The sequence below is a fragment of the Engystomops pustulosus genome, chromosome 5 (assembly GCF_040894005.1).
Source record: "Engystomops pustulosus chromosome 5, aEngPut4.maternal, whole genome shotgun sequence".
Classification (NCBI taxonomy): Eukaryota; Metazoa; Chordata; class Amphibia; order Anura; family Leptodactylidae; genus Engystomops; species Engystomops pustulosus.
Window position 1 is genome coordinate 28,688,393 of NC_092415.1, and position 25,862 is coordinate 28,714,254.

The 25,862-nt window shown below is 44.6% G+C and overlaps 1 protein-coding gene across 1 annotated transcript in view; it reads left to right on the plus strand.

The window, feature by feature from the left end:
* The window catches only part of CPQ (carboxypeptidase Q), a 281,871-nt gene that overhangs the window by 241,577 nt on the left and 14,432 nt on the right, over window positions 1–25,862 (plus strand). The window contains exon 7 of the mRNA XM_072151470.1: window positions 13,672–13,873. Within this exon, the coding sequence (XP_072007571.1) occupies window positions 13,672–13,873 (202 nt within the window). The remainder of the gene's footprint in view (window positions 1–13,671; window positions 13,874–25,862) is intronic.

A 25,862-nucleotide genomic window follows, 5' to 3' on the forward strand; every position in this document is an offset into this window, starting at 1 on the left:
AGAGGTTTAGGGGGCCCTTATGGTGTCACTTTCCCATATGAGAAGACTATTACTATAAACCATACATTATAGTCGGGGCCTGGCACAGACTTTGCACTGGGGCCCATCAGCTTCTAGTTACACCGCTGTAGGAGATAGATGGATATAAAGGAGATAGATGGATGGATAGATAGATAGATATGAGAAAATGGATGGATAGATAGATATGAGATAATGTAGATAGATATAACAGATATAGATGGGAGATATTATAGATATAACAGATATAGATGGGAGATATTATAGCAGATCTAGGTAGATATGAGATATGATAGTTAAAGAAACCTGAAGAAAAAAAGTAGAGTCATAATGGTTCATCTAACGTCTCAGATGAAAATGTTACTAGGGACTGCATTGGTCGGACAAGCGTTGTGTCTTTTTTCACAGTCTTCCACACACAGCGCCATGCTTTGTTAAGTGGCTTTTCTTGGTATTGCAGCTCAGCTTCACTTGCTTGAATGGGACTAAGTACAAAATGGCGATGTGACATCAGAGGTCTGTGAATAGGGACCACACTCACTGAGCAGCTAATCTGGTGTCGGACCCCTACAATTCTAATGTGGAAAACCTAAAGCCACCACTAGTGGCAGCGTAGTACAGACCCTGAGCTTAATTCGGTAGTAGCTTGTGTTCTGCTCATCAGTTCCCCTACTGGTGGTTGAAGATACTACATTTTCGCTGGAAAAGACATGGTATTGACCGTTGTATATTATTTTTTCATCACTGTACCAGGCTAATATGTAGTTGACCTTTCCAGGAAATATTTAGTCGTTCATGTCCTCATTTCGGAGTGACGGTTGTGTGGACTTACATGGATGGGTTTTGGCTTTTTTCTACCTTTTTAATCTCCCCTAAGTTTTAAGCTCAGGCGTTTGCCAGACATCACACTAAACCCCGTACAAGTGTAGTGTGGTTTTATTACGTGCCTGTGTAATCCTCCAGTGGCGCGGCCAGTGAGTCACGTAATGAGGCTTCTCACCGATGTCATCTTTGTCTCAGGATATTGAGTGTCTAATGTCACCCGGAGTGATCTGTGCAAATACGGCCGGTTAATTATTCTTGGCAAAGGTCGCCCTATAGTCACCGCTTGCCACTTTTGTTAGCAGCATGAATAACTAATTTGCAGAAATCCTGTGATGGTGCATAATAAGCAGAGCCCTGTACTCTGTCCAGATCGGAATAGCGCACTGCGTTATCCCACCGCTCTGTTTACTTAGAGAGTCACCGGATTCATCTTCAGACGAGAAAACAGAATTAAATGGAGGATTGGATTACATTAATGCCTGGGAGCTCTCAGGATGTTACCTCCAGATTCCGGGTTTCCAGATACCTCACAGGCTCAGGGGTCGGTTTAGAAATTCTGTCTCTGTGATTTGGATATTTTACTGCTGTTGTTTAGTCCGGTTTAAGCTGTGAAAGGGATGGGTACTAAAAACTTTTCTTAGGCTCAGTTCACACCTGCGTTTGGGGTTTCCATTATAAGAGAATGTAACAGAAGCTAAAGAGAAGTTCAACAGAAAGTCTTCCAATCAATAGACATACCCGTATATACTCGTGTATAAGCCGAGTTTTTCAGCACAAAAAATGTGCTGAAAAACGTCCCCTCGGCTTATACACGAGTCTATAACAAAAAAAAATTACCCACTTAAAAAAAATAAACTTAAATACTCACCCTTCGATGTCAGCGCGTCCCGTCTTCTTTCTTCTCCGCGGCTCCTCTTCTCTCTTCTATCTTCCGTCATGGACGCGGCCATGTCTTCTTAGTGGCCGTGCATACTATGACGTCAGCAGCGGCCGCGTCATAGTATGCGCCTGCTAGAAGAAAATATGGCCGCGTCCATGCCGGAAGAGAGAAGAGGAGCCGCGGAGAAGAAAGAAGACGGGACGCGCTGACATCGGGGACATCGGTAAGTCACGCCGACATCGTGGAGCCGTGCTGACATCGGAGGGTGAGTATTTAAGTTTATTTTTTTTTAAGTGGGTAATTTTTTTTTTATAGACTCGTGTATAAGCCGAGGGGATGTTTTTCAGCACATTTTTTGTGCTGAAAAACTCGGCTTATACACGAGTATATACGGTATGTCTATTGATTGGAAGACTTTATTTTTTTAAGGGCCGTGGGGGCAGGCTGGCTGTATACTACTAGGGGCTGCTGTATACTACTAGGGGCTGCTGTATACTACTGGGGGCTTCTGTATACTACTAGGGGGCTTGCTGTATACTACTGGGGGCTTGCTGTATACTACTGGGGGCTGGCAGGCTGTATACTACTGGGGGCTGGCAGGCTGTATACAACTGGGGGCTGGCAGGCTGTATACAACTGGGGGCTGGCAGGCTGTATACTACTGGGGGGGGTTTGACCAATGCATTTACCACCCCCGGCTTATACTCGAGTCAGTAGTTTTTCCCAGTTTTTGGTGGTAAAATTAGGGGTCTCGGCTTATACTCGGGTCGGCTTATACTCGAGTATATACGGTAGATATGGTGGAAACATATAATGGATAGATATAATAGACAGAAACAGGATACTGTAGATAAATATAACAGATATAGATGGATAGATAGATCTGTGATACAGTGGACAGAATTAAAAGATATTCCATAGATAGATAGATAGATAGATAATCACTAGGTAGACATTGGATACTATATAGATAGATATGGGATACTGTAAATGATTATATAACTGATATAGATATGTGACACAGTGGGCAGCATTAACATATAAACATAGATACATTGATAGATATGGGACACTGTAGATACTGTATATAAGAGATATAAATAGATGCATAGATATGTGATACAGTGGACCAAACTGACAGATATCCCATAGATAGATAGATAGATAGATAGATAGATAGATAGATGTCCTTTTATTTTGAAATTTGAACCACGGAGTGCTGCACTTTATCTACAAGAGGATCAAGCCAGAACCTTTGGGGGCACTGCACCCCTCCTCTGTTATAGATAGATGGATATATATATATATATATATATATATATATATATATATATATGAGACCGTGGGCAACATTAACTTATATACCATAGACATATCAATAGATAATGGGTAGATAGATAGATACTGTAGCCAGATATATAACAGATATAAATAGATGGATAGATACAGTGGACAGATATACCATAGATAGATAGATCGATAATCACTAGATAGATATGAAATCATGTGGATAGATGAGATACTGTAGATTTATCAATCAATATGAGAAGCAAGATGGATATAACAGATTAGATAATTAGATAATAGCTAGATGAGATATTATATGTAGATATTACAGATATAAATAGATATGAGATATGATGCATAGATGGATAGAACATCGTGTAGATAGATCTATATGAGAAATATGAATTGGGGGTTTCCGGGAGTGTAACGCTAACTAAAAACGGAAGGTGGACAGAAAGGTTGCCTTCTATATGCTTCCATTTCCCAGTAATCTGCTATTTTGGAGAAAATTCGGCAGGGCAGGTCAATAATTTTTTTTTTTTAATTACACATATTGTTGCAAATTTTTCCTTTGGGTAAGAGCCCAAAGGTTCCAGAAATGTTTAGCAGATCCAGAAATGGGGAGGCTGGGGTCTACTTGAGCCCTCTTCAAGCATTCATGAGGGGGGCACCCAGTCCAGAGCTTATGTTGCAGTTGGATACCAGTAGGTCCTCTCTCTGTGAGGAGTGGCGGGAACCAGTCTATGCACAAGTTCAACACATCCAGAGAGTTGCAGCACCCAATCATGAAGGAATCCCCATAACACATGCCAGAGGGGGGAGGGGGATGGATAAAGGGGGTCAATGGAACAACCAAGCAATGAGGCATGGAAAGTTGAATTTGCTTGTATGGCAGGAGCAGACACTCCTCGTGGCCTTTTTTTGGGAAAAGCTAAAACAGGGATTTTTTCCACGTTTTCACATCTCTTGGAAACATGGCTGGAAAGTGGCCTATATCATGCAGTTTATACTAGTGGGGGATTTGGGCAATTAATTTAGGACCCCCTGACTATCTATAGGACAGGTTTGATAGGAAACCAACAACTGGAACTCACACCGATAAGTTGAGTGCAACAGACTTTATGGTTGGTCTAGGAAGGAGACCGCTCTTTCTGTAGTGTAAGGACTATCCTAGCAGTGGTAGCTACTATGCCATGGACAGAGATGTCTGCTTCCTTCTCCACCACTGGTGGTCAAAAAGCTTGGATGCTCTGTTGCAAAAACAGTGCCATATCTGACCATGGTTTGTGGTGGTATTGCAGCTCAGCAATATAGAAATGAATAGAGCTTAGTTGCAATACCACACACTACCCATGGTTTTTAGAAACCCCCAGACAATCCCTTTAAACATCTGATCAGTAGAGTACTCGTGTCACCAAGGATGATAGGTCATTACAAGTTTTAGCTCAAGGCAGATGATGTAACATAACAGTCTTTCACCACTTTCCGAGACCAACAACCAGAGAGAAAAAATGAAAAGAAAAAAAATTTAAACTTATTTCCAAAGGGAAAAAAGTACCACTTTCCACTAAAGGATATTTAGCATAAAAATCAAAAACATCAGAAAAAAAGCTGGAGAGTTGAGTGTTCACATCTTTAATAATAGAGATTAGTGGACACGATGGTGGAGTTTGGCCATCTGACTTGGACATATTGCTAATCCGGCAATTGACACCCCTAGCAACTAGCCTTGACTATGATTGGCCAGGGGGAGTTCCTAGCCAAGTCTAGTTGTTAGGGACCTCAATTCCAGATTGGCTGTTCGGCCGCCAATCATGGAATATGTTCAGGTCAGGTGGCCAAACCAGAACGCAGAACCTGACCATCAGGTCATCTCTAGTCACTAACTTTTCAACAAATTTTACATACAATAAATGAATAGTACAAGTGTATAGAAGAAACTTTGTAAAGTATTGTAGCAGAGGAAAATGATTCTTTCTCCTATTTTGCTTTAATCATCAACCCCCTTTCCTCCTAATCTTTTTTTTACTCTGAAATCTCTACTAAATTCCATGTTGCTAGCAAGACAAAGGTGTCAGATTACAGTGAAGGTCTAGAGGGGAGGGGGAGGAGTGAGGTCACAGTAGCTAGGTCTATGGAGAGGAGAGGGGGAGGAGTGAGCCACAGCACCTAGGTCTATGTAGAGGGGAGGGAAGGATTGAGTCACAGCAGCTAGGTCTATGTAGAGGGGAGGGAAGGAGTGAGTCACAGCAGCTAGGTCTTTGGAGAGGGGGAGGAGTGTGTTCACAGCAGCTAGGTCTTTGGAGAGGGAAGGGGGAGGAGTGAGGTCACAGCAGCTTGGTCTATGTAGAGGGGAGGGGAAGGAGTGAGTCACAGCAGCTAGGTCTATGTAGAGGGGAGGGAAGGAGTGAGTCACAGCAGCTGGGTCTATGAAGGGGAGGGGGAGGAGTAAGTCACAACAGTTAGGTCTATGGAGGGGGGAGGGAGAGGAGTGAGTCACAACAGCTAGGTCATTGCACATTAGTTAAAAGTGAAATGAAAAAGACTGTGGAGATTAGAACCCCCAGAAAATGTAGGGTATCCCTCATGTACACACACTGAAGTACCCCTGGACACACCTTGGACTCTGATTCAGTGGATTTAGTGGACTCAAAGTTAGTTTGGGCCTGAAACCACCGGTGAACTAGCAGTGACTAGCCGATATGTTTCCCCAGGCCTAAATGTTATTTTTACTTCTATTATTCCTATATTTTTACAGGGTAGTTTCAAGAGTTTATTTTTTATTGCAAATATTTCCATTCTAAGCAACATTCTGTACATTTCTTCTTATCTGCCAGCCAAGCTATAGATATTAATGCTTAGAAGCTTTTCTTGGCACGCCTGGCCATGCTGAATGATTTGGGTGCTGGGTGCTTGGAATGTTTAAGCCATTAAAAGGACCCTGGGAAGAGAAGCCGAAGTTGGAAGCCACAAATGCGTCTAAACAGCTTCTCGGCCAATTGTAGAAGAAGTGCCAGTAGTTGTTTTAATATTGAAAGGCCTAAACTTATAAAAGCATTAGGCTGGATTCATTAGAAGCAGCTGGACCCACAGTCCGTCTATTTATAAGATTTCTACAATGTAATCTTATTTTACTTGAACTACTTACAAGAAGTGAAAAGCCTCGCCGGCCTATTTTTGATAAGCCCTAACAACCTTCCTAATCTGCGCTTGTCATAATATTGCCCATGATGGTTTTGCATGTTTTCCAATAGGAAATACACTATATTTATCCCTCTACCTCCTGGGCTTGGCAGCGCACTTTCAATGTTAATGGGCCTTTGAAGGAGAACTACCAAAAAGATTATAAAAAAGCTCTTTTGTAGAAAAGTTTTAGAAAAAGAGTGCAAAAGCAGCTCTGCACCTTAAGAGTAAAGCAAAGATCACTTCACAGTGAAGGGCTACCTTAAAAGCACTTAAAGCTTGACCTGTGACCCCAGATTAAAAAAAATAAACATTTTATATAGTTAAAGGAAATCTGCCACCAGGATGAGGAATTGTAAACCAAGCACACGGACATACTGGTGTGTGCCCCCAATGGCAGGTTCTGCTCTTCTTTTTAGGACCTTGTTTTTACAAAAAAAAATAGGTTATAAAAATTATACAAATGAGCCTGAGTTGCTCTGGGCTCCATAGCTCCATCATTTGCATAATCTTTATTTGTTAAAAACAAGACCATAAGAAGCCTCAAGAAGAGCAGATCCTGCCAGAGGGGGCACACACCAGTATGTCAGTGTACTTGGTTTTCAATCCTTCATCCTGGTGGTAAATGTCCTTTAAGCTGCTAGTGATAATGTAAATCAGGGTATTATTTAACAGCTCTCCAAGGGGTATCTAGTACCGAGACAAATCGGTAAGGTTTTTTTAATGCTGTTCCATCATATCAATTTGATTACAACAACCTCTGACTCAAAAAAAGCTCTTCTTTGAGTTCACCAAGTCTCCTCTCAACAACAACCACAAAGCAGACTCACATTCTGCAACTTGGGCAACCTTTCGAGATCATGTTTCTAGTTCACCTTCTCTCGTCATACTAGTTACAAAGCATATTGCCCTGATGAATAAGTATGGTTCCGTTCTCGTAATCGGTGGGGGTTCCGTTCTCGTAATCGGTGGGGGTTCCGTTCTCGTAATCGGTGGGGGTTCCGTTCTCATAATCGGTGGGGGTTCCGTTCTTGTAATCGGTGGGGGTTCCGTTCTTGTAATCGGTGGGGGTTCCGTTCTTGTAATCGGTGGGGGTTCCGTTCTTGTAATCGGTGGGGGTTCCGTTCTCGTAATCGGTGGGGGTTCCGTTCTCGTAATCGGTGGGGGTTCCGTTCTCGTAATCGGTGGGGGTTCCGTTCTCGTAATCGGTGGGGGTTCCGTTCTCGTAATCGGTGGGGGTTCCGTTCTCGTAATCGGTGGGGGTTCCGTTCTTGTAATCGGTGGGGGTTCCGTTCTTGTAATCGGTGGGGGTTCCGTTCTTGTAATCGGTGGGGGTTCCGTTCTCGTAATCGGTGGGGGTTCTGTTCTCACAATCGGTAGGGGTTCTGTTCTCGTAATTGGTGGGGGTTCCGTTCTTGTAATCGGTGGGGGTTCCGTTCTCGTAATCGGTGGGGGTTCTGTTCTCGTAATTGGTGGGGGTTCCGTTCTCGTAATCAGTGGGTGTTCCGTTCTAGTGTTCCGAGAGGATTGCCATTCTCATGATCAATGAGGGTTTCCGTTCTCGTAATCGGTTGGGATTCCCGTACTTGTGATCAGTAGGGGAACCTGTTCTCATGATCAGTGGGGAATGGACCCAGCAGTCGGACCCCCACCGATCAAATTATTGTCCTCTATCCTGTAGATAAAGGATAACATTCAGACTTGCTGCAATCCCTTTAAAGAGCATTTTCACCTTTTCTGAACAAGCAGATAAATGGGTTTTATAGCATACCTTTGCTGGTTCCCTTTGATGGATAGCTCAGGTTGTCGCTCTCTGACTTGTGCCCTGTGCAGATGTTTAATTGCGCTCCATTAACACTCGGCGGGGAGGACTCTCTGCCGTTGTTACCACCTGCTTGAACTATAGATTCTTTTTGTGTGAGATACTTGGAGATTTCAGACAGGATCAGAAGAATCTGACTGTATCCAATGTCTCATTACAGGTAATAAAGAATTGCAGTTTTGTTTTGCTGCAGTATTACATATATAAGTCCGACTTCTTCACTGTCTTTTTACAAAGTGTTAAACCCGAGGAATATAGAATGAACACGTTGTCAGCATTCCAGATTTATTGACAGGTTTTTCTTTCCGAGAGTTCAGCTTTCTGTTGTTAAGTTTTCCCTGGAATCACCTTCTTTTTTCTTTGTTAAAGGGTTTGTCCACTTTCAGCAAATAATTGATATTGTTTGTGTAATGAAAAGTTATACAATTTTACAATGTATTTTCTATATCCATTCCTCACAGTTTTCAAGATCTCCGCTTGCTGCCCTTCTATAGATCTTCTATGTTTATTGCCAGTGGATGGAAACATGGAGAGAACAAACAAACTCTTAACAGATATTGATCTAGATGAGACTTGGACCTTTATACAAACAATATCATGATATTGCAAACAATTTGCTGCAAGTGGACAACCCCCTTAAAGAAAAGTTACACCCTATCCACAGGATAGGGCCTAACTTCCTGATCAGTGGGGGGTCTCAGTGCTGAGACCCCCACGGATCACAAAAACAAGGGGTCCAAAGGGGTCCCACGTACCTCTGTCGGACCCCTTGTCGTTCTGTCAGAGTAATGGAGCAGATGACCACGCATGACTGTTCTGCTCCATTAATCCATATGGAGCTGACCGTGCTCGTTGAGTGCTGCGCTCGGCAATTTCCGTCAGCTCCAAATGACGAAGCGACAAGGGGTCCGACCGACTTTTTCCATGAATGGAGAACCACCACATTTTGCTGAAGTGTATGGTGTCAACCATGACCATCTTCCAGATTCCGAGTGAGGGGCAGAGGGGGCATATATTTTTGTAAGGTTTCCTCTACAGCATCTTATACATTATGCCTTCAGCTGACAGGCTGTGGGGGGATCACTTCAAACTGTCATATTTCCCAAACCGTGGCACCTACAAACACATTATATCTAATATAATATTAAAGGGGGAATCTCCCTTTTACTATATTTTGATTGATATAGGAAAACTGAACCCGAAACATCCACTCTTAAAGTTACAGTCAGAAATGTAAAAATACACTGTAACAGATATCTCCAGTTACATTTCACTGAGAAACGCAATTCTACTTTACTACTTAGGATACTATACTATATTAAATGGCAGATTCTCCTATTAATCCTCCTTAAAAAGTCACCAAAATTGTGTTTCTAGGTGCCATGGCTCAGGAGATATGGTTATTTATAGCTTGACACTGTTGTGATGTACACGGCTCAGAAAAATAAAGGGAACAATAATATAACACATCCTAGATCTGCAGAAATTATAAATTCTCATGGAATACTTTGTTCTGTACAAAGTTGAATGTGCTGACGACAAAATCACAAAAAAATCATCAATGGAAATCTAATGTATTACCGAATCGAGGCCTGGATTTGGAGTCACCCCCAAAATTAAAGTGGAAAACACACTACAGGCTGATCCAAGTTTGATGTAATATCTGTAAAACAAGTCAAAATGAGGCTCAGTATTGTTTGTGTGGCCTCCACGTGCCTGTATGACCTCCCTACAACCCCTCGGCATGCTTCTGATGAGGTTCAGTATTGTGTGTGGCCTCCACGTGCATGTATGACCTCCCTACAACCCCTCGGCATGCTCCTGGTGAGGTTCAGTATTGTGTGTGGCCTCCACGTGCCTGTATGACCTCCCTACTACGCCTCGCCACTCTCCTCATGATGTGGATGATCTCCTGAGGGATCTCCTTCCAGACCTGGACTAAAGCATCTGCCATCTCCTGTACAGTCTTTGGTGCAACCTGACATAGGTGGATGGAGCAAGACATAATGTCCCAGATCGGATTCAGGTCTGGGTAACGAGGGGGCCAGTCCATAGCTTCAATGCCTTCATCTTGCAGGAGCTGTTGACACACTCCAGCCACATAAGGTCTAGAATTGTCCTGCATTAGCAGCATATGGTCTCAGAAGGGGTCTGAGGATCTCATCCCGGGACCTAACAGCAGTCAGGCTACCTCTGGCGAGCACATGGAGGGTTGTGAGGGCCCACACCATTACTGACCCACCACCAAAGTGTTCCTGCTGAAGGATGTTGGGGGCAGCAGATCGCTCTCCACGGCTTCTCCAGACTCAGCCAAGTCTGTCACATGTGCTCAGTGTGAACCTGCTCTCATCTGTGAAGAGCACAGGGCCCCAGTGGCAAATTTGCCAATATTGGTGTTCTCTGGGAAATCCCAAGCGCCCTGCATGGTGTTGGGATGTGAGCACAACCCCCATCTGTGGATGTCGGGCCCTCATTTCATTCTCACTGAGTCGGTCTCTAACTGTTTGTGCAGACATACGCACATTTCTGGCTGCTGGAGGTCATTTTGCAGGGTCCTGGCAGTGCTCCTCCTGTTCCTCTTTGAACAAAGGTGGATGTAGCGGTTTTGCTACTGGATTGTTGGCCTCCTATGCAAACCCTCCATGTTTCCTGGTGTACAGGCCTATCACCTGGTAGCACCTCCAGACAAGGCAAACCTTCTAGCCACAGCCTGCATTGATGTGCAATCCTGGATATGCTGCGCTACCTGAGCCACTTGTGTGAGTTGCAAAGTCTGTCTCATTCTACTACCAGTGTGAAAGCACCAACAACATTCAATAATGCATTGGTACTTACAAGTCTGTGGTCCCCACCTGCAGAACCACTCTTTTATTGAGTGTGCCTTGCTAATTGCCTTTGAAATTGATTGTCAATGAGTGTTGCTTCCTAAGGTTCATAGAAACAGCTATCACTTGCTATCTGCATGGGACATGTGCAAATAAAACATACAAATAGATACAGTATAGCCGCATGGCAGTCTTGAAGAGGTCAAATAATAATCCTATAGATCAGTGATGGCGAACCTTTTAGCGATCGAGTGCCCAAACTGCAAGCCAAAACCCACTTATCTACCGCAAAGTGCCAACATGGTAATTTAGACCAATATCACCTACATAAGGGCCAAATAATACTGCCACATGTTTACCACCACTATTACAACAACATAAATAGCATCATGCTTAATATTACCACCATACAGTAATTTATTTTATTGCTAATATTGAACATTATCGCCATTTAGTTATAAATGTTTGTGCCATGTGTGAAGATTTGGCATAATGTAAGAGATACTAATTCTGCTGCTCATATACAATAGAGCCGTGGCGCTTCCCAGACACTTTTATTCAGTTATTATTCACTTTTATTCTAAACTAAATCAAAGCTGTACATGTGACTGCACCATTAGACCTCAGAGTGGGTTCAATTGTGGCAATAACACATGCGTTATTCTCAATCACAAGAATTTAGGTGTAATTTAGGAGATATAGAAGGTGAAAGCAGCGCTGCAGGGGAGCAGAAGGGAGAGGGATACAGGGGCAGGGACTGGATGTGACAAGAAAGGTGACTTAATGAGGTCCAAGTCAAATCTGGTAAAATAAAACAAACTACCATAGCAGGGCACTGAGGGGATTGGGGACTCCTGTTTGGCAAGATCTCTCTGGGGCAAAATGGGTGTTGTGGGGTGGAGGGCACACTAAAACACTAAAGGCAACTGTTTAACACTTTAGTTGCTGCTTATACTAGAGTACCTGACCTCCCCTTCTCATAGTGAGGGACTGCATCCTCTTATCTTCATTCTTATCTTCAGACAGCTGCCTGCATGCTGTACACTCCTGGCCTGCAGTCTGCTCCATCTCTTCTTCCTGTGCTAAAGGTCAATCCGGAGGAGGGAGCAAAGAGGGAGGCAGTGACCCATCAGAACAGGTCAGCTGCAGCCTGCAATGTGTAGCTGGTCTCCGGAGGGCTGCTGTGTGTAGCTGGTCTCCGGAGGGCTGCTGTGTGTAGCTGGTCTCCGGAGGGCTGCTGTGTGTAGCGGAGCAGAGAGTGCTCTCTGCTCTGCCACTCCGATGCACAGAGAAGCACTGGAGCTCCAGCACGTAGCACCAGCTTCTGGTCTGGCCGGAGCTCCATTAGTAAAACACACACGGTGGAGGACGATGGCATGCGTGCCAGCAGAGAGGGCTCTGCGTGCCCTGTCTGGCACGCGTGCCATAGGTTCGCCACCACTGCTATAGATTGTGTTTTTTTAATACTGCTCCCTGATACATTATCACATGTTTGTAACATATCCTGTACACCACTGTTACTTTGCTTTCAATGTTTCACATTCTTTTTACTTCCATAAATTTCCTGAATGAGTCTCTATGGAATTATTCCAGTGGTTTGTCAGGTATGGGGGCCATACATTGTATGGGGGGTTGTAATATGTGGTTGGTTTAGTATTTAAAGCACATGCTGTTATGTTATAAATGAGAAAATTACAGGCTGCCCCGCCATGCACTTCCCTGGGAGAAAATACTATATATATCTGTAAACCTGTGGATTAGATTCAGAACATTTGTAAAAACTGGAATTTTTAGGGAATATTGGATGCCAAGTCAGGAATGAAGCCGAAAATCATGATGACATGTTGTCCATAAAGAAATATCACCTACCTGAAATTTCAATTAGCAAATGTTTGCAAGTTTGTGTTTTGTTGCCACTCCACATTAAGTTTTTCCTCTATATTTCGATTGAATGTGGTTCATGCAGGAAAAAAGTTTCAATACTTTAGCAGATAAAAAATTGCTCTGTATTTTTTTAGGATTTTGTGTGACAGTCCTCGCAATTTAGTTTGTTTCGACCACATAGGGATCACAGTTTATTCAAATTGTTGTTCCAAAGTGTGGGTTTCCAGTGGGTTGTCGAATTCAAACAAAAATGTTCATGCATACATTTGATGTACATATAGACTCAACTCTGGTAACTGTAATGTAAAGTCATTCCCAGATTTTGGGTGTGTATTTTGTTTTTTTCCAGTGCAATCAGCAGTTTTAGGTAATTACTGTATATACACGAGTATAAGCCGACCCAAGTATAAGCCGAGACCCCTAATTTTACCACAAAAACCTGGGAAAACCAATTGACTCGAGTATAAGCAGAGGGTGGGAAATGCATTGGTCACAGCCTCCCCATTGTATAGCCTGCCGGACCCTGCCCCATTGCATATAGCCTGCACCTGCCCCCCAGCCCATATCCCCCAGTATATAGCCAGCTCCCTGCCCCAGTATATAGCCAGCCCCTTACCCCAGTATATAGCCAGCAGCGGGGGTAGCCAGAAAGGTGAGTTTTGATATTTTGTTTTACTCGAGTATAAGCCGAGTTTGGGTTTTCAGCACATTTTTTTGTGCTGAAAAACTAGAAATTGTATGACATAGTATATAGGGAACATACATGAAAAACCTCCTCTCTAGTAGCAAGGACCAGTTTGTGTGATTTTGGAAAATCCATGGTAAAATTGTCCTCCGATTAAGGGTGGATACCATTCGGAATAAAGGGCATTTCGGTCTAAACCTGGATCAGAAGCCATAATGCAAAAGAAAATCTGCTCTGATATTATTGATTTTTTTTTCTACAGAAAGACATTGCCAATATGGACCTTGTCATGGAGGCAGACATCGGTACCTTCATGCCATTGGGAATGCAGTTTTCCGGGAAGGCAGAAGCCAAGGCCATAATGTCAGAAGTAATGAAGCTACTAGAACCAATCAACGTGACCAAACTTTATGACCACGGTGAAGGAACAGACATTAGTTTTTGGATGGAGGCTGGTGTTCCAGGTGAGTAGAAGTTTCTATACCCTGTGGCCTAGGAGATGCTTTAACAGCTGCTAAAGTAAGTCAAAGATTTAGTTTCTAATGTAGATAGAAATTATGTTACTTACTGTTTAATACCACCTGTCCACAATGTGATCCTCTCTTTCCGAGGCCTTGTTGCTCTGCTCCCTTCACTGGACTTGCCCAACCTTTGCAGACAAGGTCCTTCACAGTTTTGCCCCAGCACACATATCACAACCCGACCATCCTTAGTTCATCACCACTCTCACATAAACCAGGTCCTAGCCAATCACATGCATGAACTAAAATTTTGTTGGTCAAATTACCAATCAACAACTGGTACAAAACCCCCTTCGACATATGACTAACCCCTATTACCAATGTGGTGGTGCAACACATCAGTATGGCCACCTTCTCTCTCACTAGCACCAGGTTGAGCAAATCCTCCCCACTGAAACCTGTACCGGAGTGGCCCACTAGGTTACTAGAGGATCCTCCAGAGGGCCCAGACTCTAACCTAATACTGGACCCCAGAGAAATAGCAGAAGACAACCAAATTGTGAAGCTACTAGGAAGATAATAAAAGGTGGGACCCTGAAAAATGTTCAGGTGGGCCCAAGAAACCAGGGTCTGCCTTCAACTGTCTATCATTAGGGGAAATTTATCAAGACCGGGGTTGAATATGCCAGTCCGATCCCCTTTGGCACCAGAATAATGATGAACCTGAATCACATACACAAATGAGCTTGCTGCATCACTTGCACTCCTCTTAGCCATATTTACTCCAGTTTCGGGAGTAAATTAGAATTCATGTGATAAGCTGCAGGAAGCCAGGACATTGGTATGTACAACACAGTTGTCACAGATTCATACATTTTTAACCAAAACTGGCAGGGCATCAACATTTTGATTTTTTTTGAGGCTTGTGTACAATGTCTCCCCACTGACTCCCAGGCCAACTTGTAACTTGAAGAACTAAAAAAGATATGCAGACCGATATGTATCTAAGCTGTGCCCAGGAAAATATATGGTGAATGAAACAATAAACTTAAATGAAATCTACCATCAAAATCCATCATGATAAACCCGGCACCGTGACTGTGATAATATTCTTATATTTGTTATCCATGGCCTCCTTCCTTCTAAAATCAACATTTTGAATTGTGCTAATGAGCCAGAAAGACTCTGGGGGCGTTACCAGAGCCCCTACGTGCTGTAACTTCACAGGCTGTTACATTGTCTAACACTCCACCTACTCGTGCAGCACCTTCCCCTCTCTCTGTGTACTGTAACAGTGGGAAGGATAAAGTGCTCCTGCACAATTTAACAGCCTGCGGAGCCAGATCATGAAGGGGATAACGCTCCCCTGAGCCCTTCGGGATTATTAGCATATTAAAAGTTGATTTTAGAATGAAGGAGGCCATGGATATATCGAATATAAGAAGATTACCACAGTCACGGTGCTTGAATCTATGAGTAAGTGTCCCTGGTTTATCATGATGGATTTTCATGGTAGATTAATATATTAATAATTATAATATATTATAGCATTTGAATGAGAAGTTTGATGCACTCATTATGCATCTAGATAGCCAGCCGAGGCACCCATTAGCACCCATTGACGCTCCGCACCTGTCCCTCTCCCTCAGCTAGTTGCACCGAGATTATTCCATCTCAGTACATTAATACTGATGGTGTTTGACTAGTGATCAATTTAATTTTCCGAAATAGAAATTAAGGTTCTGCTTCTGCTGTAATTCCGCCAGGAAAATTGAAGTCGCCCGCACAATATCCCAGACATTAGCGAGTCAATTAAACTGCAATTCATGAACGTTAGTGAAAACAAGTGACATATCTCGGCGGCCATGCAAGAAATATGTATTTGCATTCTTAGCCTCAAATCTATAATTTTATGTTGATAATAAGCCATTTGCATTAGTTTAATGTAGCAGAAAATAACTCCTCTTTATACCACCGTCTAAGAAGTCTTCTGGCCCGCAGAGACTATTTTCTGCCAAGTTTTATGAGGTATAATTAAAGATTATTTCAAAGAATGATAGGGTCAGAGCATTCTCTATGTAGTAAAGTAGAGCGACAGATGGGAACACAAAGTGCAGTCTTGCAATAAATATGTTGTCACATTCGCACCTATCTCATCGCGGAGTGTCCATGTTATAGAGACGCCTGATTGACGGCACCAAACGCACGGCCGAGACGTAATAGAACAATTAGACGGCCAACAGAGAACTTCACAATCTAATATATAAAAACATCTAGTGCGGGGCAAGTAGTGTCTCCTGTCCAAGGAGAGAGATCTACACTTTCTTATTCTAAGACACAGCTAAGTCTTTGTAAGTTTCCTATCATTTCCATTAGATCTTATTTTCAGAGGGAGTCCGGAAGCTCCACATGTCAAGCAATTTGTTTTAGCGGATGAAACCTGAACAATATCCCTATAGGGGAAATATGGATTATGTACAGGAAGGCCCCAGATATATATGTGTATAACCTTGGCTGCTCTTTAGTATCCCACTTAACAATCTTTTGTTTTTCCTATTGGCCTACACACACTGTTGTGGTTTCCACAGCCCCGTGAACCAAAAATAATAGAGCAGGTCTTATTCATGACCAAATTTGCGACTCAAGCAGTCGATTCTACGGTCATCAATTTCATGAGTGACCTTCACATGTCGGTGACACGCAGGCCCCAAAACAACAGACCTTGGATCCATTGTTTGTGGCCCGAGAATGTATATGTGCATGTGTAGGGAGCCTTACAGACATTTGTCCCCTTAAGAGTACCCCCAACAGTTAGAATACCTTAAGTATAAGCTATAGAACATCTTATGCCCCTGAAAAGCCACCACTAATCTATCCATTATTTGGGAGAAAGGTAGTCGCTCAGGTTGTTGATTTTAGAGGTTCCCATAGCACACTAGGGCGCCACTTCCTGTGGATGTACAGGGCAAGCCACCACTTCCTGTGGATATACAGGGCAAGTTTTCACATCATGTGGATATACCTGGTAAGTCACCACTTCCTGTGGATATACAATAAGATAATCCTTGTTTAGTCCCACAGTGGGGAAATTCACGTATACCTGGCAAGTCACCACTTCCTGTGGGTGTATCCGGTAAATGACCACTTCCTGTGGATGTATGCAGCAAATCACCACTTCCTGTGTGTATGTATTCGCCAAATCACCACTTCCTGGATATACCTGGAAAGTCACCACTTCCTGTGGGTGTATGCAGTAAATTACCACTTCCTGTGGATGTACGCGGCAAATCACCACTTCATGTGTGTATGTGTGCGCCAAATCACCACTTCCTGGATATACCTGGAAAGTCACCACTTCCTGTGGGTGTATGCAGTAAATTACCACTTCCTGTGGGTGTATGCAGTAAATTACCACTTCCTGTGGATGTATGCAGTAAATCACCACTTCCTGTGGGTGTATGCAGTATATCACCACTTCCTGTGGCAGTATAGGGCAAGCCACCACTTCCAGGAGGAAACCAAGGTAGTCATAGATTGGTGAGTGGTCCTTTGGGCCACAGTGATTTAGGGGCCTTGCAGAAGCTGTACATAAGTCTGATCTGTTGAATTAACTACAGCAAGTGGGTACATTTCCTAATATGGATCTGTATCTTTCCATACGAAACAGTGAAGGCTGATTGCAGATTTGATGTTGAAACCTACAGAAATTATAGAGTTTGGTTGGGGTCAGTCGTTGACCACTAGCATGAATGGACTGATGTGTAGTGTTTATAGCCTTTGTTTCAATGTTAAAAGTGAAATACATACTAAAATTTAGACTTGGCAGATTATTGTTTTGCTTAGACTCTTAAGGTAATAAAAATCAGATGGAAATTACCATATGGAACAATTCAAGTCTTGTGAGGTTATTTTGTGGCGAAAATATTCTAATTGTTTGAAAACAAAAAAGTCTTTGAATCAAGAGCAAAATCTTTGCATCTGCTCTTAACGTGAAAATGGTAACTTCCTTTGTTGTTGTAACATTTACTATGGATTATTCCCTAAATGTAAATTGTGTCCCAGCAGTAATTAAAATAATCCCATCTGAAATAATGAAATGTGACAGGTTTGTCACTGCAATTTTTTTGGTCTGTTTTTGGAACACTTCAGAGAAATCCATAAACCATCTGCATTAAATTTATTTCCGAGATTTAGTATCTCAGAGAGTCCTGTCTACTGATAGTATTCTGTTGGCTCTAACTTGACTCATACCGTCTTTCATGGCTTTTAAAAGGGAAGGGCAGGGTAGTCTCCTATAGATTGTGTTTGAGGGATAGCTGTCAACCTCCAAGGGGAGAGTTATTTTTGCATATTTTCAAAAAGCCACCTGGCCATACAAACTTGTTTTCCGGAAAGGAGATGGTTAAAAAGGAGGTTTTATGACCCAGTCGGCGCTTGTAGCCTGGATACAAGATGAGAAAACGGTTGGGCATGAAAGATAAAAGTTCTGTATGGTTCTGCACTAAAGATGTTGTAACTGGGCCTGAAGATCCAGTAGAACCTAGTGTCCAAGCTAGTCCCATAAATAATCCATTGGTGATACATCTAATGACCAGGCAGCCAAAGAAGTCTTACAATCTGGTGGAGAAAGTGGGAAAAGGCACAACTAATAAACGTCTAAAACTTCTTTGGAAATGAGTCTTAACCACTTTTAGAAATTAACATTAAATAAAAATGAACATAATAAAACCAGAGAACCCATTACAAAAAAGGCACAGATCAATCATAAATTGGCTGCATGCATAAAAACTACCCAGAACTTTTTTGATACACTTGTATAAATGCAACACCCCCCTTCCCCATACAATGAGGATACATGCTGTTTATTGGTGCATTGCTTGTCTTCAGGGGCAGATTAAGACTGCCATGGGCTCTGGGCTGTTTTAATATTATGGCTTCTGCAAGTCTAGAAGTCACTTCCTACATGTGGTGCTAGGAGGATGTGTCCTTTCTGCCTGCTTTCAAAAGGTCCCAAACTGGCTCTTGTCTATATGTGTGTTGAGAACATAAACAGATGTATGAGGGTTACATGGGTGAAGGTCTTTCTCAAAATTAAACATGGTGGGTGGTCTGAGTGGCCATGGGCCCCGGGTTACTGCCCAAACCACCTAAATTATAACCCATTACTGCTTGGCTTTCCAGGAATAATGTGTGGCTACCCAGGTGCTGGGTAGGTGTTCACAATAAGCTGTTTATTCGGGACAAGCTATATGGTGACCCTACTTGTTTAGCTAAAAACATCTATTGTGTTTTACACCTCTGGCCTTGTTACATAGTTTGATGTTCTTTATTTCTTTTACTAAACATCCAAAATAAATTTATTTAGCCAACTGCTTTTAGCTGAAATGAGGGTAAATACTGTATCGGCATTCGGCACATGAACGTGTGTTTGCCAGCTGTAAGGTTAAAAACCTAACCTACGTCCAGATTCATATGACCATGTTCAATCACAGAGACTCGCCAAATGACCGAAGGATTTAGACTGTGTTGCTGACAATCAAATGACCCAAGAAATGCAACCAGCTTCTCAACCTTTTTTCTTGGACTGAACATAATGGGGCAGATTTACTTACCCAGTCCTGTCGCGATCCAGCAGCGCGTTCACAGTGGAGGATTCGGGTCTTCCAGCGATTCACTAAGATAGTGCGCCCTATGTCCACCAGGTGTCGCTGCTGTGCTGAATTCCGTCTGAGTTCACTGAAGTTCACCGTCCTACACTAGGTGCAGGTAAACACGCAGTTTTTCCGAAACCGTCGGGTTTTCTTACAGCCACGCCCCCTGATTTCCGTCATGTGCATGCCGGCGCCAATGCGCCACAATCCGATCGCGTGCCCCAAAATCCTGGGGCAATTCAGGGAAAAACGGCAAATCGGAAACATTCGGGTAATGCGACGGAAAAACGTGATTCGGTCCCTTAGTAAATGACCCCCCATGTCTGGATGGGCCCACACTCTAACACAGATATGGTCCAGCTCAAGACAACCTACAAGAGTCTGCTGAAAGTAGACCCCAGAATCTCTCATATGCCGTACAACTGTGTTTGAATTTATTTCCAGGAGCCGCGTCTATGAACATTTTGTATCATTCATGTATCTGGATCATTCTCTCGTGTATTTGAGTTTCTCTTTAATAACAGTTTGGATTATTTTCCCAACGAATAAACAAAATCTCCTCTAAGCTTAAGGTTTTATATTAATCTCTCCTGGACCAGTGGATAAAAATAGCAGGGGATTCCTGACAAAGGGCAGATGGGTTCAGAAGCAAAATAACATGTCCCTCCAATTTTTTTTTTCTTTTTTTCATTTTTTAAAATTAAAAATAGAGTTCCTCAGAATCGATTACACGTACAAATGATGTGAAGCTTTAAAGGGCTTCCCCCGTTGTAACATATTCTGACATTGTTTTTTAGAAGTATGTCACATTCAATGTCATTCAAGTTTTTAAATGAAAGAAACAAAACTGTATTTATCAGTTTGTTTTCATTTTTTTGTTTATATTTTGGTAACAACATCAACTTTTCTATAATTTTTTTTTCAATCCTTAAAGGGAACCTACCACCACTATAAAGGTAGATCGGGTGGTAGGTGGATGTAAGGGACGTGAGGAGAACTCTTTTTAGAGCTAATCCTCACGTCCCCGCTAACTTTTAATAAACTTTATTCCCCTAACATGTAAATTTACTTATGCGGCTACTGGGGCGTGGAGTAGCCGGGCACGAGGCTACACAGCGCGGCTACTCCACGCCCCAGTAGCCACGTTACTCCTCCTACCCTGTGTGTTCAGCGCGCGGCATCCGACAAGCCGGAGTTCTGCGCATGCGCAGTAGCTCCGGCCTCGGAGGTGTGGCTGCTCAGCCGCGGACCTGCGTTCTGCGCATGCGCAGAACGCCAGCATGTCGGGCGAGGGCGCGCAGCTACGAGGAGCTGCGCGCCGAACACACAGGGTAGGAGGAGTAACGGCGAACACACAGGGTAGGAGGAGTAACGTGGCTACTGGGGCGTGGAGTAGCTGCGCTGTGTAGCCTCGTGCCCGGCTACTCCACGCCCCAGTAGCCGCATAAGTAAATTTACATCCACCTACCACCCGATCTACCTTTATAGGTAGAATCGTGGTGGTAGGTGCCCTTTAAATACCTTTAAAGAGAACCCATCAGGCAAATTAACCCCAAAACAAATATATTTTTATAATTTTCCACTAGAAAGCATTGCCTCTATCCCTTCATTGTCCCTCTACATGCCTGTAAACTTAAGCAATAGGGTCCTACAGCTGTATGCAAATGACCTGTGAAATGTCCAATGAGTCATTAGCATATGCAGCTGTCCAGCTTATTCATGAGTGGGAGGCACAGCAACACCCCCAGTGCTTGACTGACAGCCTGTATAATGATGTGAGGTATAATGGTGTAATGGCTCCACCATGTGCTTCCTGGTGCTGGCCCCCCCTGTAGGCTGTGTGTGTATGAGATACTCCTATACACATGACTGACAGCCTGTATAATGATGTGAGGTATAATGGTGTAATGGCTCCACCATGTGCTTCCTGGTGCTGGCCCCCCCTGTAGGCTGTGTGTGTATGAGATACTCCTATACACATGACTGACAGCCTGTATAATGATGTGATGTATAATGGTGTAAAGGCTCCTCCATGTAATACCTGGTGCTGGCACCCCCTGCAGCCTGTGTGTGTATAGAAGAGATACTCCTATACACATGACTGACAGACTGTATAATGATGTGACACTCCTGGTTCTGGCGCCCCCTGCAGCCTGTGTTTATGAGATACTCCTATACACATGACTGACAGTCTGTATAATGATGTGACACTCCTGGCGCCTCCTGCAGGCTGAGTGTGTATGAGATACTCCTATACACATGACTGACAGCCTGTATAATGGTGTAATGGCTCCTACATGTGCTTCCTGGTGCTGGCTCTCCCTGCAGCCTGTGTGTATGAGATACACCTATACACATGACTGACTGCCTGTACAATGATGTGAGGTATAATGGTGTAATGGCTCCTCCATGTGCTTCCTAGTGCTGGCTCCCCCTGCAGCCTGTGTGTATGAGATACTCCTATACACATGACTGACAGCCTGTATAATGATGTGAGGTATAATGGTGTAATGGCTCTTCTATGTGCTTCCTGGTGCTGGCGCCCCCTGCAGCCTGTGTGTATGAGATACTCCTATACACATGACTAGCAGCCTGTATAATGATGTGAGGTATAATGGTGTAATGGCTCCTCCATGTGCTTCCTGGTGCTGGCGCCCCCTGCAGCCTGTGTGTGTATGAGATACACCTATACACATGACTGACAGCCTGTATAATGATGTGAGGTATAATGGTGTAATGGCGCCATGTGCTTCCTGGAGCTGGCTCCCCCTGCAGCCTTTGTCTATGAGATACTCCTATACACATGACTGACAGCCTGTATAATGATGTGACACTCCTGGTGCTGGATCCTCTATGTGCTTCCTGGTGCTGGCGCCCCCTGCAACCTGTGTGTGTATGAGATACTCCTATATACATGACTGACAGCCTGTATAATGATGTGAGGTATAATGGTGTAATGGCGCCATGTGCTTCCTGGTGCTGGCGCCCCCTGCAGCCTGTGTGTGTATGAGATACTCCTATACACATGACTGACAGCCTGTACAATGATGTGAGGTATAATGGTGTAATGGCGCCTTGTGCTTCCTGGTGCTGGCGCCCCCTGCAGCCTTTGTCTATGAGATACTCCTATATACATAACTGACAGCCTGTATAATAATGTGACACTCCTAGTGCTGGCTCTTCTATGTGCTTCCTGGTGCTGGCGCCCCCTGCAGCCTGTGTGTGTATGAGATACTCCTATACACATGACTGACAGCCTGTATAATGATGTGAGGTATAATGGTGTAATGGCGCCTTGTGCTTCCTGGTGCTGGCGCCCCCTGCAGCCTTTGTCTATGAGATACTCCTATATACATAACTGACAGCCTGTATAATAATGTGACACTCCTAGTGCTGGCTCTTCTATGTGCTTCCTGGTGCTGGCGCCCCCTGCAGCCTGTGTGTATGAGATACTCCTATACACATGACTAGCAGCCTGTATAATGATGTGAGGTATAATGGTGTAATGGCTCCTCCATGTGCTTCCTGGTGCTGGCGCCCCCTGCAGCCTGTGTGTATGAGATACTCCTATACACATGACTTGTAGACCTTTAAGGGTTAATGGAGGTGATTCTAGGACTTGCTACCAAATTTACCCTCACAGTACATCCCCGGAGCCCAGACTTCTTCATTAGCACTTGCTTTAAGCTGTGGCAGCGATCAGATTTCCAATGTATAATATCCTAATACGTCTAAAGAAAGAATAGTAGACTTAATTAAAGTTGGTATTTTTGTTACTTTATTTTCTCTAATTAAAGTTATTTCTAGAGAACGTTCTTACATTTAATTCTGACAGTTTTATAATTGCAGAAATATGTGTTGACTGGTAATGATCGAGCTCTAGTCACAACCCTAGTCCTTTTCTTTTTTCATTCCAATAATATTTTGTTTCTCATAGTTACAGAAGAGAATACATTAAATTAAGCCTTTCTAACAGCTCTCACATGATACAAAGTAAGAACTCTGAGTTATACTTAAAGAGTATTTTCAGCCAGCATGTTCATTGTATATAATCTGGAGGCAGCATGTTATAGAGCAGGCGGAGCTGAGCAGGTTGTACATAGTATCATATCTGCAGGAAGCATCTTATAGAGCAGGAGGAGCTGATGAGATTTTACATAGAGGCTTATTTACTAAAGGTCCGCGGATCGCATTTCCATCGAACTGTCTGTTGGGACAGGTTTTTAGAATGGGATTGTGTCGCACGCGATTGGATTTTGGTGCAGCGGCGCCAGCTTTAATGCAACAGAATTTGGGGGACGGGTAAGTAAATGTGCCCCATAATGTTCTATCTGCAGGCTACATGTTATAAAACAGGAGGAGCAGAGGTCGCACTAACATTTTTCTGGAAGGGTAATAATACTCCTTTTACCATTTTTGAGGAGTATTTTTAGCCGATGAGGAGTATGAAATTTTTAGGAATACAATTATATAACACCTAGTTGTGTATATATTTATCTATTAATGTCTACTAACGATCTAATAAACGTCTATTAATACAAGAAAATCATTAAAGCCTGAAACACGGCACACAGCACCTGGCACACTTGCCACACACAGCCCCTGGCACACACACTACACATGGCAGCTGGCACACTCGCCACACACAGCCCCTGGCACACACACTACACATGGCAGCTGGCACACTCGCCACACACGGCCCCTGGTGCACACACGCCGTACTCGCCACACACGGCCCCTGGCACACACACGCCACACACGGCCCCTGGCACACACACTCCACAAACGGCCCCTGGCACACACACTCCACACACGGCCCCTGGCACACACACACGCCACACACGGCCCCTGGCACAAACACGCCACACACGGCCCCTGGCACACACACTCCACACACGGCCCCTGGCACACACACACGCCACACACGGCCCCTGGCAAAAACACGCCACACACGGCCCCTGGCACACACACACGCCACACACGGCCCCTGGCACACACACACGCCACACACGGCCCCTGGCACAAACACGCCACACACGGCCCCTGGCGCACACACGCCGCACTTGCCACACACGGCACCTGGCGCACACACGCCGCACTTGCCACACACGGCACCTGGCGCACACACGCCACACTCGCCACACACGGCACCTGGCGCACACACGCCACACTCACCAGACACGGCCCCTGGCACACACACGCCACACTCGCCAAACACGGCCCCTGGCACACACACACGCCACACACGGCCCCTGGCACACACACACGGCCCCTGGCACACACACGCCACACTCGCCAAACACGGCCCCTGGCACACACACACGGCCCCTGGCACACACACACGGCCCCTGGCACACACACACGCCACACACGGCCCCTGGCACACACACGCCACACACGGCCCCTGGCACACACACGGCCCACACGGCCCCTGGCACACACACGGCCCCTGGCACACACACGCCACACACGGCCCCTGGCACACACACGCCACACACGGCCCCTGGCACAAACACCCCACACACGGCCCCTGGCACAAACACCCCACACACGGCCCCTGGCACACTCACGCCACCTGGCACACTCACGCCACCTGGCACACTCACGCCACACACGGCACCTGGCACACTCACGCCACACACAGCCCCTGGCACACACACGGCCCCTGGCACACTCGCCACACACGGCCCCTGGCACACACGGCCCCTGGCACACAGCATCTGGGACACTCGCCACGCACACTACACACAGCACACAAACTACACACAGCACACACACACTATACACAGCACACACACACTACACACAGCACACAGCACACACTATACACAGCACACACTATACACAGCATACACACAGCACCTGGCTCACTCACTACACACAGTACACATAGAGTGCAGTGAGTACAGTGTGGGTTTGCACTCACCTTGCCCTGCTCTCTGGTCCTGCCAGAATCACGTAATCGCTGATACACAGGGAAAGCTGGAGCAGCAGCCCCGAACCCGCATGTCTCCCCCGGGGCCTGCGCTCTCGCTGGGGGTCTCTCCAACGCGCCGCAGACACGGATCACGGCGTCATATGTCCAGCGGAGCGGCCCTGCGCTGCGACCGCGCCACTGATATTTCTCTCCTTTGTGGCGCTCGCCGAACCCCTCAGCCTGCGCGCTACAGGAAATAATTGCCATGCGTACTTTGACGCATGGCAATTATTTTGGGGGGTATTGGCGCCTCATCATGCGTCTATGACGCTTGGTGAGGCGTTAATGCGACCACTGAGGAGGAGCTGTGCAAGTTGCACATAGTCTCCTATCTGCAGGCAGCTAGTTGTAGAGCAAAAGGAGT